The sequence below is a fragment of the Bos taurus genome, chromosome X, assembly GCF_002263795.3.
Source record: "Bos taurus isolate L1 Dominette 01449 registration number 42190680 breed Hereford chromosome X, ARS-UCD2.0, whole genome shotgun sequence".
NCBI lineage: Eukaryota > Metazoa > Chordata > Mammalia > Artiodactyla > Bovidae > Bos > Bos taurus.
In genome coordinates, this window is record NC_037357.1 from 38,076,086 (window position 1) to 38,092,386 (window position 16,301).

At 53.8% G+C, this 16,301-nt stretch overlaps 1 protein-coding gene and 2 pseudogenes across 1 annotated transcript; 1 reads left to right on the plus strand and 2 right to left on the minus strand.

Annotated features, from left to right (window-relative positions):
• Positions 1 to 1,886: 1,886 nt before the first annotated feature.
• On the minus strand, positions 1,887 to 4,408 carry LOC112445095 (melanoma-associated antigen 10-like). The gene has a single exon (XM_059883596.1). The coding sequence runs from the start codon at positions 4,405 to 4,407 to the stop codon at positions 3,637 to 3,639; it is 771 nt and encodes a 256-aa protein (XP_059739579.1). The 5' UTR covers position 4,408; the 3' UTR covers positions 1,887 to 3,636.
• Positions 4,409 to 6,985: 2,577 nt separating this feature from the next.
• LOC112445097 (melanoma-associated antigen 10-like) lies at positions 6,986 to 9,331 on the plus strand (annotated as a pseudogene).
• Positions 9,332 to 12,120: 2,789 nt separating this feature from the next.
• LOC132344356 (melanoma-associated antigen 10-like) lies at positions 12,121 to 16,064 on the minus strand (annotated as a pseudogene).
• Between the last annotated feature and the right edge of the window lie 237 nt (positions 16,065 to 16,301).

Consider the following 16,301-nt stretch of genomic DNA (forward strand, 5'->3'; position numbering starts at 1 on the left):
AGGTCTCTGTTGGGGTTGGGAGCATACTCCCCATGGGCCCCAGTCATGAGGCCTCCCACCCCTGCTGCCCACAGTGCCCCCTCTCCCTCAGAACCTGGCCTTGGGTTTTGTCCTGCCTGCCCCCCTCCCCCACCCTCCCCCACTGAGAACGGCTTAGGCCCTGGTCCTGATGACCTCATGTGTGTATCTTTATCTGGAAGTCCCAGGGCAGCATCGCCTTCCACGGTGCTTCATCTCGAACCCGCAGGACTTGACGCAGCCCCTGGGCGAGTCTCCTCATGGTGGGTCAGTAGTAATCATTGCCATGGATGTGCGGGGCACATCTATATAATCCTGAGGTGTATCAGACCATTCCCTGTGGAATCCCACGTGTTGGAGTAAACTCAGGGTCTTTGAATGTGACTGTTAGGTCATGGCTTTTGAGCCTGAGTAAGAGAGGCAGAGGGGTGTCTGGTCAGCCACCCGTGGAGACAGCTAGGAGCCAGTCGGGCTGTTTGAGCAGAGGACAGGCTCTAGCAGATGGCAGGGATCGTACCCAGGACGCTCTCCTAGGTGCCAGAGGCCACAGACTCCAATGAGGATTTGGAAAGGAACCAGGGAGGAGAGGAATCTGGCCTCCCAGGGGTGCAGGCTGTGCAGAGGGTCGGCTGCCCCAGAGAGGTGGAAGCAGCAAGGCCCTGGGGATCCCATCTGACTTGCCCGGGACTGGCCAGGAGAGGGAGGGGGGAGCAGATGCTGCTGCAGGTGAGCTGCCACCCCGGCCTCCATGAGGACATCCGTGCTCTGGGGCCAAGGCCAGGACCACAGCCCCAGGTTTCACTCCAGGATGGATACGTGACAGCTCTCATAACAGGTACTCCTCATGCCCCTTATTGGATATGACTGTTAGGTGTGGTTGGGTTCTTGCTCTGGGTACATAAGAACCTCAGGCCTTTGGCTGCTAGGAGGCCCAAACTGCCCCCTGTCCCCCACCGACTTTTCTGGAGGTCAATTCCAGGATCCAGCATCTTCTGCAACAGCCTCTGTGTGGAAACACACCACCCTGTTCCCAAGCTGATCTTGCCCAGGGCATCAGCGATTGGACAGGCGCCTCCCCTGGCTTAAGGAGTCTCAGTGAATGTTCTGCTCTTCTGAGAAGGCCCTGTGTTTCCTCATGGCTTCCCTGGAGGCTCTGTTAAAGAATCCGCCTGCAATGTGGGAGACGCAAGTTTGATCCCTGGGTGGGAAGGTACTCTAGAGGAGGAAATGGCAGTCCACTCAAGTATTCTTGCCTGGGAAATCCCACGGACAGAGGAGCCCGGGGGACTGCATTCCATGGGGTCGCAAAGAGTCGGATATGGCTGTGCGACTGAGCACACTCTCATGTATGCACAGCTAAAGGTTTGCTCTGGACTCTTTTATCTTTGGCAAGACACTGACCCGTGCTGGAACTTGCCAGACTTCTTCTGTGGCAGATAACACTGGCAATCGTCTTAAAGTGGATTTTGGGCAATACAGGGTTCCAGGTCTACCCCTGGCCTCCAGGTGGTGGCTCTTCCCATATCCAGGCAAAACATCATGAGGTTGGATCAGGGTAGTGTTTGTGGGGCTTGATAAAAAAGTGGATCCAGAGATGTTTCTGTGGTGGAAGAGGCCCAGTTAGTATATTCTATGGGGTTGGAGGTTAAGGGAGAGGAAAAGCTGAAGATAATTTAGCAAGGGTTGTTTCAGACTTACAGGTTCTGTGTGCTTGCATTTGGTTTCCTTTCTTTTCCTTTTTTTTTTTTTTTTAAATTGTGTCTTTTTTTTTTTTTTTCTTTTTTACTTTACAATATTGTATTGGTTTTGCCCTTTTTTAAACATACTCAGCATCTTTTCTCCAAAGTTTCGTTGTCTTTTTTTTTTTTTTTATTTTGAAACTGTCAATAGACTTTAATTTGAGCTTTTCCATTGTAACCCTTTAAGATTTGAATAATATTTGTGAAAATCGTGGACTTCTCATATGCCCTCACCCAGTTTCCCCGCTTACTAATATCTTACATTAATATGATACATTTATTACTGAGGAATTACTGAGGAAGTATTAATGAGGAAGTATTGATGCATTATTTATTATCAACTAAAGCCCATACTTTACTCAGATTTCTATAGGTTTTACCCACTCCAGGATCCTGGCCAGGAAACCAGCCTAACATTTAGTTGTAATGTCTCCTTGGCTTCCCCATAGCTTTAACATTTCTTTGTTTTGGATGATATTGACAGTTTTGAGGAGTACTCAGTAGATGTTTTGTACAATGTCCCTTGATTGGGATTTGTCTGATATTTTACCCGTACCTAGTCTTGGAGTACGGAGAAGGCAATGGCACCCCACTCCAGTACTCTTGCCTGGAAAATCCCATGGATGGAGGAGCCTGGTAGGCTGCAGTCCATGGGGTCACTAAGAGTTGGGCACGACTGAGCGACTTCACTTTCACTTTTCACTTTCATGCATTGGAGAAGGAAATGGCAACCCACTCCAGTGTTCTTGCCTGGAGAATCCCAGGGACGGGGGAGCCTGGTGGGCTGCCGTCTATGGGGTCGCACAGAGTCGGACACGACTGAGGTGACTTAGCAGCAGCATGGGGTATGAAAACACCTCATTTGCCCCTGTGATCAACAGCAATGTGACAAGAGCCAGGGCCCCTTCCTTCCTGCCCAAGAAAGAGATCTCTCTGGACTTTATCCAAGATGCAAAAGGACACCTCACAGCAATGATCCATTTCAGAATTTCCCGTCACCCCCCAGACACACTGTCTGCAAGTCTGAGGGCTGCCACCACCCAGCCTCATCACAATCACCTCCCACAGAAGGAACCCAGCTTTCCCAAGCTCCAAACCACCCTGGCTCAGGCACCAACAGCCCAACACTCCTCCTGTAACCCCACCACCCCGCCCTGGGTTGCATTGTTCATTGCGACTAGGGGATGTCTTTCCACCTTCCTCATGTGACTGCAGCTCCTAGACCGTCACTCTAGGTGTGGGGGTGTCCTGCTTCTCCTAGTGTCCCCACTGCTAACACAGCATTTCACAGAGCAGAGGCTCCATAAAGGTCTTTGGAATACACGAGCCAGTGAGCAGGGGGCTCAATTAATTATCTGCTACTTCCTAAAATAACCCAGGCAAATCCAAATAGAGAGAGATAATTTAGTTTTAGAAAATGACACACAAGAAGGACAGAACCATGAATTCACTACAATTACTTTTATCATCTAATTCTTCCTGCATCAATATTACTGCTAAGTAGGCTCACTTTTCCACAACAGTTCCAATTCCAATTCCATTGCATCCTGTTCAGGACCACAAAACACAATGGAAGAGTCTCCAGTCTCTCTTACAAAACAGTGAAGCTCTTGTTCTTGAACTGGGTAAGTACAAACACACTGTGATCAACATCATTCACTAAGTTAAGACACTGAAGTCTATTTAGCCTTCTACGAAAATAATCAAAGTTTGAAAGTTCTCTAAAGAAAACAGATGAATCCCCATGTCATCATAGAGAACAGGAACCCAAAGATGCTATACACCAGTTTCCCCAGCTGGCCTGGGCCAGCACTTCTGAGAAGGCTGATCTCTCCCTCTTCAATCACAGAGGGAAGGATCACCTGGATGCTGCTCTGGCTCAGGCCGCCTCGTCCTCCTCCCTTGCAGCCTCTGTAGACAGGGGTGGGAAGGCCCTCAAAGCCCTTTGTTTGACCCTGAGCAGAAATGCCATGACTTCCCACTTGCTGGTCTCCGCATAGGCCTGGGGAACCCACAGGAACTCAGAGCGGGCAGGGTGGCTGTCAGGCACCTGCCGGTATGCCAGGTACCCCTCCTGCACCCACGTGTGGGTAAGCAGCTCCCTGGGCTCCCCAAAGTTGCAGTGCTCACTCTTGACACACACACCCATCCTGCTGAGTGCTCCCCAGACCTTCTCCTCAGGGGCGTGGTCTGCATTCCACATGATGAGGCTGAGGACCAGCACCAGGAGGCTGGCCCTGGGCAGGCCCTGCCCACTGTTCAGCATCACATCATAGGTGAGGCCCATGGTGGGGACCATGATGTAGATGTGCTCCCTGGGTTCCACCTTCTTCACCTCCACACCACAGACCAGCTGCAGGCACTGTGAGGCTTGGCTGAAGACTGCCGGAAAGTGCTCCTGGTTATCCCTGAGGGCCTTCTTTAGCATTTTCACCTGGGAGGTCAGCTCCTTGGCTGGATACTTGAGCAGCAGGAACTTAATCAGGTTGGCCACCATCTCATTCAGAGCTACCGGGGGCAAGGGCAGAGACTGGTGGGGGGCAGATGCAGTCTCCCCTGCCTCAGGCCCCAAGAGCTGAGCCTCCACTGGGCCCTGGGCCTGGGTCCTAAGTTCTTCCTCGGGCTTGCTCAGCTCACTCATCTCGACCATGAGGGCGATGCCTGGGATCAAACCACAGCCTGAGGCAGGAGTGAGGCGGGGTGGGTGGGGGGGGGGAGATGGGCACATATGGGGACCACGGGCCTGGATGGTGGAGAGAGGGGCTGTGAACAGCCTCAGCTGAAAACCACAGCCTGGACGGCCACAGGCCACTTACACATCTCCTCTTGAAAGGTGCTCTCAGACTTCACAGGGGCAAGCCTCCAGGGCATCCAGTCCCCTGGCTACCTGAAGAAGAAAGTGAGGTGTCTCCCCAGGGTGCAGTCAGCACAGTCCAAGATTTCCACAACTGACAAGTAGTGGGATTAGGCCCTTGTGGGGTCCCTCTGTTCTGGGATGGGGCAGGCCCTGGTGACACACTCAGGGCACCCTCCTCATCTTGACTCCTCTGGTACTGCCTGGACCACCTCTGCTCTCTGACTTCAGGACATGGCCCTCAGACCTCTGCTTTTGCTCCTGGTTCCTGGAGCTCCTGTGAGAGAAAGGGAGGAGGCAGCTGGGGGTATCCGTGGCACAGCCCTGAGCCTTCTCTGACGGTACGAGCAGTGGACTCTGTGAGCGTCCCCTCAGTTTTGTGTGGTGGGAGGTCCCCTCAGGGCTCTCTTGCAGTGCTCACCTTTCCCCCTGGTACAATCTGGTCCCTACCCTCTCTGGGGACCTGCGAGGAAACTCAGAACAAGCCTAGCCTGAACAAAAAGTGCTGAGGGGCCCACATGAGGCTGCACCTGCCCAGGGATCCCGCGGGTCCTAGGCTGGGGAGTGCTCGGTCTCAACTCCTCCTCACGTCCTGCCTGGCCTCCCAGCACTGACCACAGGGGCGGGGGTCTGCTTAGTCCTCCATCAGGGTTGGTGTGTCCAGCCTCTGCTAACCTGAAGCCATCCGCACTCCACCCGAAAAACCTCATCTCACGAGGTCCCTAGGCCAGATGTCAAGAAACTGCTCACCCTGCTCACCCTGCTCTGGGCCCTCCAAGACCCTCCTGCAAGGGCCAAGATCCCTCCCTGTTGGGGTTCTAACTGCCTCTGTCCCTCCTCGCATGGAGCCTGTACTCCAGGCAAGACCTGCAAGTGTCCTGTCTGCAATCTGGAGGCTCTGCTGCTTTCACCTGTCCCTCTGACAGGGATGTCAGGCAATGCGGCATGAGTCGTCCTGCCTGGGGACTACCAGGGTTCCCCTCTGGTCTGAGATCTGACTACCCTCAGTCCTCACTCAGGGTGTTCACCTTGACTTCTGGTGGACCTAGGCTCTGTCCTCTCCCCACCAGGAAAGGTGGGAAGAGGGTCCCTGCTCCTCACACCAGGTCCCTACTCTCACAGACCCGGATCTCAGAAGACAGGACAGACCAAGTGTGCTCTCTCACCCCGAGGGCTCCAGGGCCGATTAACAGGGGCTGAGATCTGTGGGGTTCATCAGTCTTACCTTGGGCGTCCCTAGAGTCTTCACTTGGGGGTCCCTTCAGTCGTCCCTCAGGGACCTCAATTGTCTCTGTGTAGGGACTTTGGATTCTCTCTCTCCCACTCATGCCCCATCCCTTATGTCAGGACCCCCAGTTTCTCTTGAGACCTGGATGTCAGGAAGTCAGCCCCTATACCAGGTCCCCAGTCTCTCTGACACCCGGATGTCAGGAAACACAGCATGGTTCGTCTGGCCCTGTGTCCTCCCAGGGCCCACTCTGCTCTGCGGTCCAGCAGCCCCTGAGTCCTCCCTCAGTGTCCTCACCTTGACCTCAAAATAACTAAGATCTTTCCCGCCTGCCCATCTGAGGCCCTGCCCCTTCTAACAGTTGCCTAATGTCTCTGAGACGCAGATGCGCAAGTCAGAACAGGCTGCCAATGCTCATCCCACCACCAGGGTGGCCCAGGGCTGACAGCAGGGGCAGATCAGTGGGGTTGCCTTTCATCATCCCTCAGGACCACATCTTGAGCCCTGACAGATCTGGGGATGCCCTTTGTGTTGACCAGAGGCGGGACCCTCACATCAAAGGCTCAGGGAGCACAGAGGGTGGATGAGCACATGTTGCATTTCCTGACAATCCAGGTCTCAGAGAAACTGGGGACCTGGGAAAGGGGGCGTGGCCTCAGGTGAGCAGAGGGAAGAAGCCCGGCTCCTCCAGAGTTTGAAGTTGAGGACCCTGAGGGGAGGACTGAAGCGGGCTCTGGACCCCAATCGGAGGAGACCTCAGAGAAGCTTGTAGCTGCTGTCGGTCCTTTGGCGGCCCTGGGGTAGGATGAGCCCAATGTGCGGGGTTTCACTTCCTCATATCCTGATCTCAGACTGGAGACCTGGTTTAGGCGGCCTGACTTCCTGACGTCCGGATCTCAGACTGGGGACCTTGCATATGGGGCGGAGCCTTAGGTGGTCCAATTCCCAGTCTGGTGGGGGTGTCAGGTTTGAGGACCCTGAGGAGGAACTAGAGGACCCTGAACTCCAATCAGAGGACACCTCAGAGAGCTCATCTCTGCCGTCAGTCCAGGGCAACTGTGGGGGTAGGATGAGCGCAGCAGGCATGGTCTGACTTCCTGACATCCGGGTCTTGGAGAGACTGGGCCCTGGTATAAGGGGCGGGGCTTCAGCTGGGGAGAGGCGAGAATCCCAGGTCCCGGCCGGAGGCAGGTGAGGTGCCTGAAGGAGGACTGAGGGACCCTGCATGAGGACCGACGGAACCCCACAGATCCCCGCCCCTGTAGTCGGCCCTGGGAGCACATTCTGTCTGTCTGCCTTTCTCACATGCTGGTCTCAGAGAGACTGGGGATCTTGTGAAAGCGGAGGGGTCTCAAAAATGGCGGACGGGACAGTCTCCGGTCCTGCCTGAGGGCCAGGCTGCATGCAAGGATGGACTGAGGCGGAAAGACCCCAAACAGGGAGGCAGGATCCTAGCCCTTGTGGGGACTCTTGGAGGCCCTAGAGTGGGGTGAGCAGTTTCTTGACTTCTGGCTTAGGACCTCGGGAGGTGAGGTTTTTTCTGGGCGGAGGGCAGAGGCTTCAGGTCGGCCAGAGGCTGAACTCCCCAAACCCGAGGGAGGACTAAGCAGACCCCCACCCCTGTGGTCAGTGCTGGGAGGCCAGGCAGGACGTGAGGAGGAGCTGATGACCGAGGCATCTCCCCAGCCTAGGACCCACAGGAAGCCCTGGGCAGGTTCGGCAGCGTGTGGAGCCCCTCAGCGCTTTCTGTGGAGGCTGGGGGTCTTGTTCTGAATTTCCATGCAGGTCCCCAGAGGGAGGGACCAGGTCGTGCCAGGGGCAAGGTGAGCACTACAAGGGAGCCCTGAGGGGACCTCCCGCCACACAACTGGGGGGACCTCACAGAGTCCACCCCTCGTACTGTCACAGAAGGCTCAGGGCAGTGCCACAGGATTACCCCCGAGCTGCCCCCTCCCTTTTTCTCACAGGAGCTGCAGGAACCAGGAGGCGAAGGCAGAGGGCTGCAGCTGGTGTCCTGAGGTCAGAGGGCAGAGGAGGTCCAGGCAGCACCAGGGGTCAAGGTGAGGAGGGTACCCTGAGTGTGCACCAGGGGCTCCCCACCCCAGAACAGAAGGGACCCCACAGGGGCCTAATCCCCCACCTTGTCAGCCTTGGAAATCTTGGACTGTGCTGACTGCACCCTGCGGAGCCACCTCACTTCCTCCTTCCGGTAGCCAGGGGACTGGCTGCCCTGGAGGCTTGCCCCTGTGAAGTCTGAGAGCACCCACCCCTCAAGAGGAGACCTGTAGGTTGCCTGTGTCAGTCCGCCCAGGGTGTGGTGCTCAGCTGAGGCCATTCACAGCCCCTCTCTCCCCCAGCCTGGCCTGTGGTCCCCATCTGTCACCCTGGCTGACTCCTGTCTGTGGTTTGATCCCAGGTATCGCGCTCGTGGTCGAGATGAGTGAACTGAGCAAGCCCGAGGAAGATTTTCAGGACCCTGGCGAGGCCCAGGGCCCGGTGAATGTGCAGCTCTTGGGGGCTGAGGCAGGGGTGGCTGCATCCGCCTCGGCCTCCTCCCCCACAGTGTCCTCCTTAGGCACTGGGGAGTCCTTGCCCCAGGAAGCGCTGAATGAGATGATAGCTAGCCTAATGAAGTTCCTGCTCCTCAAGTATCGAGCCAAGGAGCTGACCTCCCAGGCGGAAATGCTGAATAAGGTCCTCAGGGATAACCAGGAATACTTCCCGGTGGTCTTCAACCAAGCCTCGCAGTGCCTGCAGCTGGTCTTTGGCGTGGAAGTGAAGGAGGTGGACCCCAGGGAGCACATCTACATCATGGTCCCCATCCTGGGCCTCACCTGCAACGCAATGCTGAACAGTGGGCAGAGCATCCCCAAGGCTGGCCTCCTGGTGCTGGTCCTTAACCTGATCATGCGGAATGGAGACCGTGCCCCTGAGGAGAAGGTCTGGGGAGCACTCAGCAGATTGGGTGTGTGTGTCGGGAGTGTGCACTGCATCTTTGGGGAGCCCAGGGCGCTTCTGACCCACGCGTGGGTGCAGGAGGGTACCTGGAGTACCGGCAGGTGCCTTACAGCCACCCTGCTCGCTATGAGTTCCTGTGGGGTCCCCGGGCTTATGCGGAGACCAGCAAGTGGGAAGTCATGGCATTTCTGCTCAGGGTCAAACAAAGGGCTTTGAGGACCTTCCCACTGCAGTCTGCAGAGGCTGCAAGGGAGGAGGATGAGGTGGCCTGAGCCAGAGCAGCATCCAGGTGATCCTTGGCTCTGAGATTGAAGAGGGAGCGGTCAGCCTTCTCAGAAGTGAGGGCCTGGGGCAGTTTGGGGAACCAGTGTATCAGCTTCTTTGCATTCCTGTTCTGTACGATGACGTGGAGATTCACCAGTTCTCCTTAGAAAATTTTCAAACTTTGATTGTTTTCATAGAAGGCTAAATAAACTTCAGTGTCTTAGCTTCATGAATGATGCTGATCACAGTGCGTTTGTGCTTACCCAGTTCGTGAGCAAGAGTTTTGCTGTTTCGTAAAGAGATCGGAAACTCTTCCATTGTATTTTGTGGTCCTGAACAGGATGCAATGGAATTGGAATTAGAACTGTTGTGGAAAAGTGAGCTTGCTTAGCAGTAATATTGATGATGGAAGAGATGATAAAAGTAATTGTAGTGAATTCATGGTTCTGTCCTTCTTGTGTGTCATTTTCAAAAACTAAATAATCTCTTGTTCATTTGGATTTGCCTGGGTTATTTAAGGAATCAGCAGATAATGAATTGAGCCCCCCGCTCACTGGCTTGTGTATTCTGAAGACCTTTATGGAGCCACTGCTCCATGAAAGGCTGGGTTAGCAGTGGGGACACTAGGAGAAGCCGGACACCCCCCACACCATGAGCGATGATCTAGGAGCCGTAGTCACACGAAGAAGGTGGAGAGAAGTCCCCTAGTCACACTAAACCGGGCAACACAGGGCGGGGCGGTCAGGCTCCTAGAGGAATGCTGGAATGTCAGTGTCTGAGCCAGGGCGTTCTGGGGGCTTTGGGAAGCTGGGTTCCTTCTGTGGGAGGTGATCGTGATGAGGCTGCGTGGTGGCATCCCTCAGACTTGCAGGCAGTGTGTCTTGGGGGTGACGGGAAAGTCTGAAACAGATCATTGCTGTGAGGTATCCTTTTGCATCTTGGATAAAACACAGAGAGATCTCTTTCTCGGGCAGGAAAGAAGGGGTCCTGACTGTTGTTGCATTGGTGTTGACCACAGGGGAAAAGGACGTGTTTTCTACCACTGCCCCACCATCTGCTTGGAATCCTGGAGAAGAGCAAATGTTGCTTTGAAGTATGGCCCAGCAGTCCCTGGGCTGGCCCTCTACTCTCTGTCCTGGGAAAGCGGATTACCAAGTATATTGAAATGACCATTTATTTGGTCATCTGGACTTTATTTTGGCCACTTGTGCACATGCTCTAGATTTCAGAGGGATGAAATGAGTGAAGAGAAGCTGCCAAGTGGAGAAATCCTGCTGGGTGACTGGATCCTGGGAACTTTGATTCCCAGCTGGGAAAGACACTGCTCCGCACCCCTCAAACACATGCATACACCCAGGTTGAATAATATAACCCCTAAGAGGAAAACACACAGAGCAGCGATTTTGACGGTTTTTTTATTTATCTTAGACTCAGAGTCTGAGATCCAAATGACAAAAGAGATACGTACTAGCCAGAAAAGATGCAACATCCACCAGTGTCCGTGGCTTCAGGCAGGTTCAGAAGTGTGGAGGCAGCAGAGACTCAACAGGTTAAGGCTGTGCCTGGCATCAGATGACAGGAGCGAGTTCCGGGCCTAAGGAGGTGGTGAGGTTACTGCAGTGCGGTGTGCGGGTGGGTGCAGGGGGCTGAAGGGGCCGCTCTCCCTGCTGAGTGCCAGAGAACAACGGGAACAGATGTGATTCTGGCCGCGTACGTGGCATCTGCCACATAGTCAGTGGACACTTGGAAATGGTTGAGAATTTCAAGACCCGTGTGACCTGCTCAGACTCTCTTCCCCAAAACAAAGGAGATTGTGTCATTATAAGTTCTAACCGCTGCTCTTTGTTGAGCATCTGCTAGGCAGTGTGGAATTGGAGAGCTGTCAGGCATTCAGTTGGGGAAGGCAATGGCACCCCACTCCAGTACTCTTGCCTGGAAAATCCCATGGATGGAGGAGCCTGGTAGGCTGCAGTCCATGGGGTCGCTACGAGTCGGACATGACTGAGCAACTTCACTTTCACTTTTCACTTGCATGCATTGGAGAAGGAAATGGCAACCCACTCCAGTGTTCTTGCCTGGAGAATCCCAGGGACGGGGGAGCCTGGTGGGCTGCTGTCTGTGGGGTGGCGCAGAGTCGGACACGACTGAAGCGACTTAGCAGCAGCAGCAGCAGCAGCAGGTGTTCAGTCACTTCTTGTCTTCCTCTCTCCATGCACACATGGGGACACGGCCCTGCCAAGGCCTCTTCACTTTGGAAGGGTCATGTGATGACCCGTGACCAGTGAATTTGGAAAAGAAGCATTTTTTTTTTTTTTTTTGTCACGACCATTTGTTTTGAAGGGACACGGGTGCCTGGGAGTTAATCATCAAGTCAGGACAACACACAGACATAGACAACTCTGAGTGAGGCTTCTCTCCCAGAGACTAAAGTCCTGCACTTCTGATCCTTGAGAGAGGCTGGCCCACAGGGAGCTGGCTGAAGGAATTCCACCCACCCCCACCCACAGCCTGCCACCACCCCCGGTGAGAGGCACTGAAAGCCCCTTCGGGGCTCTGCCCGGTCTCCCATCAGGAGGACAGCAGCCAGCTGCCAAAGGTCTCTGTTGGGGTTGGGAGCATACTCCCCATGGGCCCCAGTCATGAGGCCTCCCACCCCTGCTGCCCACAGTGCCCCCTCTCCCTCAGAACCTGGCCTTGGGTTTTGTCCTGCCTGCCCCCCTCCCCCACCCTCCCCCACTGAGAACGGCTTAGGCCCTGGTCCTGATGACCTCATGTGTGTATCTTTATCTGGAAGTCCCAGGGCAGCATCGCCTTCCACGGTGCTTCATCTCGAACCCGCAGGACTTGACGCAGCCCCTGGGCGAGTCTCCTCATGGTGGGTCAGTAGTAATCATTGCCATGGATGTGCGGGGCACATCTATATAATCCTGAGGTGTATCAGACCATTCCCTGTGGAATCCCACGTGTTGGAGTAAACTCAGGGTCTTTGAATGTGACTGTTAGGTCATGGCTTTTGAGCCTGAGTAAGAGAGGCAGAGGGGTGTCTGGTCAGCCACCCGTGGAGACAGCTAGGAGCCAGTCGGGCTGTTTGAGCAGAGGACAGGCTCTAGCAGATGGCAGGGATCGTACCCAGGACGCTCTCCTAGGTGCCAGAGGCCACAGACTCCAATGAGGATTTGGAAAGGAACCAGGGAGGAGAGGAATCTGGCCTCCCAGGGGTGCAGGCTGTGCAGAGGGTCGGCTGCCCCAGAGAGGTGGAAGCAGCAAGGCCCTGGGGATCCCATCTGACTTGCCCGGGACTGGCCAGGAGAGGGAGGGGGGAGCAGATGCTGCTGCAGGTGAGCTGCCACCCCGGCCTCCATGAGGACATCCGTGCTCTGGGGCCAAGGCCAGGACCACAGCCCCAGGTTTCACTCCAGGATGGATACGTGACAGCTCTCATAACAGGTACTCCTCATGCCCCTTATTGGATATGACTGTTAGGTGTGGTTGGGTTCTTGCTCTGGGTACATAAGAACCTCAGGCCTTTGGCTGCTAGGAGGCCCAAACTGCCCCCTGTCCCCCACCGACTTTTCTGGAGGTCAATTCCAGGATCCAGCATCTTCTGCAACAGCCTCTGTGTGGAAACACACCACCCTGTTCCCAAGCTGATCTTGCCCAGGGCATCAGCGATTGGACAGGCGCCTCCCCTGGCTTAAGGAGTCTCAGTGAATGTTCTGCTCTTCTGAGAAGGCCCTGTGTTTCCTCATGGCTTCCCTGGAGGCTCTGTTAAAGAATCCGCCTGCAATGTGGGAGACGCAAGTTTGATCCCTGGGTGGGAAGGTACTCTAGAGGAGGAAATGGCAGTCCACTCAAGTATTCTTGCCTGGGAAATCCCACGGACAGAGGAGCCTGGGGGACTGCATTCCATGGGGTCGCAAAGAGTCGGATATGGCTGTGCGACTGAGCACACTCTCATGTATGCACAGCTAAAGGTTTGCTCTGGACTCTTTTATCTTTGGCAAGACACTGACCCGTGCTGGAACTTGCCAGACTTCTTCTGTGGCAGATAACACTGGCAATCGTCTTAAAGTGGATTTTGGGCAATACAGGGTTCCAGGTCTACCCCTGGCCTCCAGGTGGTGGCTCTTCCCATATCCAGGCAAAACATCATGAGGTTGGATCAGGGTAGTGTTTGTGGGGCTTGATAAAAAAGTGGATCCAGAGATGTTTCTGTGGTGGAAGAGGCCCAGTTAGTATATTCTATGGGGTTGGAGGTTAAGGGAGAGGAAAAGCTGAAGATAATTTAGCAAGGGTTGTTTCAGACTTACAGGTTCTGTGTGCTTGCATTTGGTTTCCTTTCTTTTTCCTTTTTTTTTTTTTTTAAATTGTGTCTTTTTCTTTTTTTTTCTTTTTTACTTTACAATATTGTATTGGTTTTGCCCTTTTTTAAACATACTCAGCATCTTTTCTCCAAAGTTTCGTTGTCTTTTTTTTTTTTTTTATTTTGAAACTGTCAATAGACTTTAATTTGAGCTTTTCCATTGTAACCCTTTAAGATTTGAATAATATTTGTGAAAATCGTGGACTTCTCATATGCCCTCACCCAGTTTCCCCGCTTACTAATATCTTACATTAATATGATACATTTATTACTGAGGAATTACTGAGGAAGTATTAATGAGGAAGTATTGATGCATTATTTATTATCAACTAAAGCCCATACTTTACTCAGATTTCTATAGGTTTTACCCACTCCAGGATCCTGGCCAGGAAACCAGCCTAACATTTAGTTGTAATGTCTCCTTGGCTTCCCCATAGCTTTAACATTTCTTTGTTTTGGATGATATTGACAGTTTTGAGGAGTACTCAGTAGATGTTTTGTACAATGTCCCTTGATTGGGATTTGTCTGATATTTTACCCGTACCTAGTCTTGGAGTACGGAGAAGGCAATGGCACCCCACTCCAGTACTCTTGCCTGGAAAATCCCATGGATGGAGGAGCCTGGTAGGCTGCAGTCCATGGGGTCACTAAGAGTTGGGCACGACTGAGCGACTTCACTTTCACTTTTCACTTTCATGCATTGGAGAAGGAAATGGCAACCCACTCCAGTGTTCTTGCCTGGAGAATCCCAGGGACGGGGGAGCCTGGTGGGCTGCCGTCTATGGGGTCGCACAGAGTCGGACACGACTGAGGTGACTTAGCAGCAGCATGGGGTATGAAAACACCTCATTTGCCCCTGTGATCAACAGCAATGTGACAAGAGCCAGGGCCCCTTCCTTCCTGCCCAAGAAAGAGATCTCTCTGGACTTTATCCAAGATGCAAAAGGACACCTCACAGCAATGATCCATTTCAGAATTTCCCGTCACCCCCCAGACACACTGTCTGCAAGTCTGAGGGCTGCCACCACCCAGCCTCATCACAATCACCTCCCACAGAAGGAACCCAGCTTTCCCAAGCTCCAAACCACCCTGGCTCAGGCACCAACAGCCCAACACTCCTCCTGTAACCCCACCACCCCGCCCTGGGTTGCATTGTTCATTGCGACTAGGGGATGTCTTTCCACCTTCCTCATGTGACTGCAGCTCCTAGACCGTCACTCTAGGTGTGGGGGTGTCCTGCTTCTCCTAGTGTCCCCACTGCTAACACAGCATTTCACAGAGCAGAGGCTCCATAAAGGTCTTTGGAATACACGAGCCAGTGAGCAGGGGGCTCAATTAATTATCTGCTACTTCCTAAAATAACCCAGGCAAATCCAAATAGAGAGAGATAATTTAGTTTTAGAAAATGACACACAAGAAGGACAGAACCATGAATTCACTACAATTACTTTTATCATCTAATTCTTCCTGCATCAATATTACTGCTAAGTAGGCTCACTTTTCCACAACAGTTCCAATTCCAATTCCATTGCATCCTGTTCAGGACCACAAAACACAATGGAAGAGTCTCCAGTCTCTCTTACAAAACAGTGAAGCTCTTGTTCTTGAACTGGGTAAGTACAAACACACTGTGATCAACATCATTCACTAAGTTAAGACACTGAAGTCTATTTAGCCTTCTACGAAAATAATCAAAGTTTGAAAGTTCTCTAAAGAAAACAGATGAATCCCCATGTCATCATAGAGAACAGGAACCCAAAGATGCTATACACCAGTTTCCCCAGCTGGCCTGGGCCAGCACTTCTGAGAAGGCTGATCTCTCCCTCTTCAATCACAGAGGGAAGGATCACCTGGATGCTGCTCTGGCTCAGGCCGCCTCGTCCTCCTCCCTTGCAGCCTCTGTAGACAGGGGTGGGAAGGCCCTCAAAGCCCTTTGTTTGACCCTGAGCAGAAATGCCATGACTTCCCACTTGCTGGTCTCCGCATAGGCCTGGGGAACCCACAGGAACTCAGAGCGGGCAGGGTGGCTGTCAGGCACCTGCCGGTATGCCAGGTACCCCTCCTGCACCCACGTGTGGGTAAGCAGCTCCCTGGGCTCCCCAAAGTTGCAGTGCTCACTCTTGACACACACACCCATCCTGCTGAGTGCTCCCCAGACCTTCTCCTCAGGGGCGTGGTCTGCATTCCACATGATGAGGCTGAGGACCAGCACCAGGAGGCTGGCCCTGGGCAGGCCCTGCCCACTGTTCAGCATCACATCATAGGTGAGGCCCATGGTGGGGACCATGATGTAGATGTGCTCCCTGGGTTCCACCTTCTTCACCTCCACACCACAGACCAGCTGCAGGCACTGTGAGGCTTGGCTGAAGACTGCCGGAAAGTGCTCCTGGTTATCCCTGAGGGCCTTCTTTAGCATTTTCACCTGGGAGGTCAGCTCCTTGGCTGGATACTTGAGCAGCAGGAACTTAATCAGGTTGGCCACCATCTCATTCAGAGCTACCGGGGGCAAGGGCAGAGACTGGTGGGGGGGCAGATGCAGTCTCCCCTGCCTCAGGCCCCAAGAGCTGAGCCTCCACTGGGCCCTGGGCCTGGGTCCTAAGTTCTTCCTCGGGCTTGCTCAGCTCACTCATCTCGACCATGAGGGCGATGCCTGGGATCAAACCACAGCCTGAGGCAGGAGTGAGGCGGGGGTGGGGTGGGGGGGGGGAGATGGGCACATATGGGGACCACGGGCCTGGATGGTGGAGAGAGGGGCTGTGAACAGCCTCAGCTGAAAACCACAGCCTGGACGGCCACAGGCCACTTACACATCTCCTCTTGAAAGGTGCTCTCAGACTTCACAGGGGCAAGCCTCCAGGGCATCCAGTCCCCTGGCTA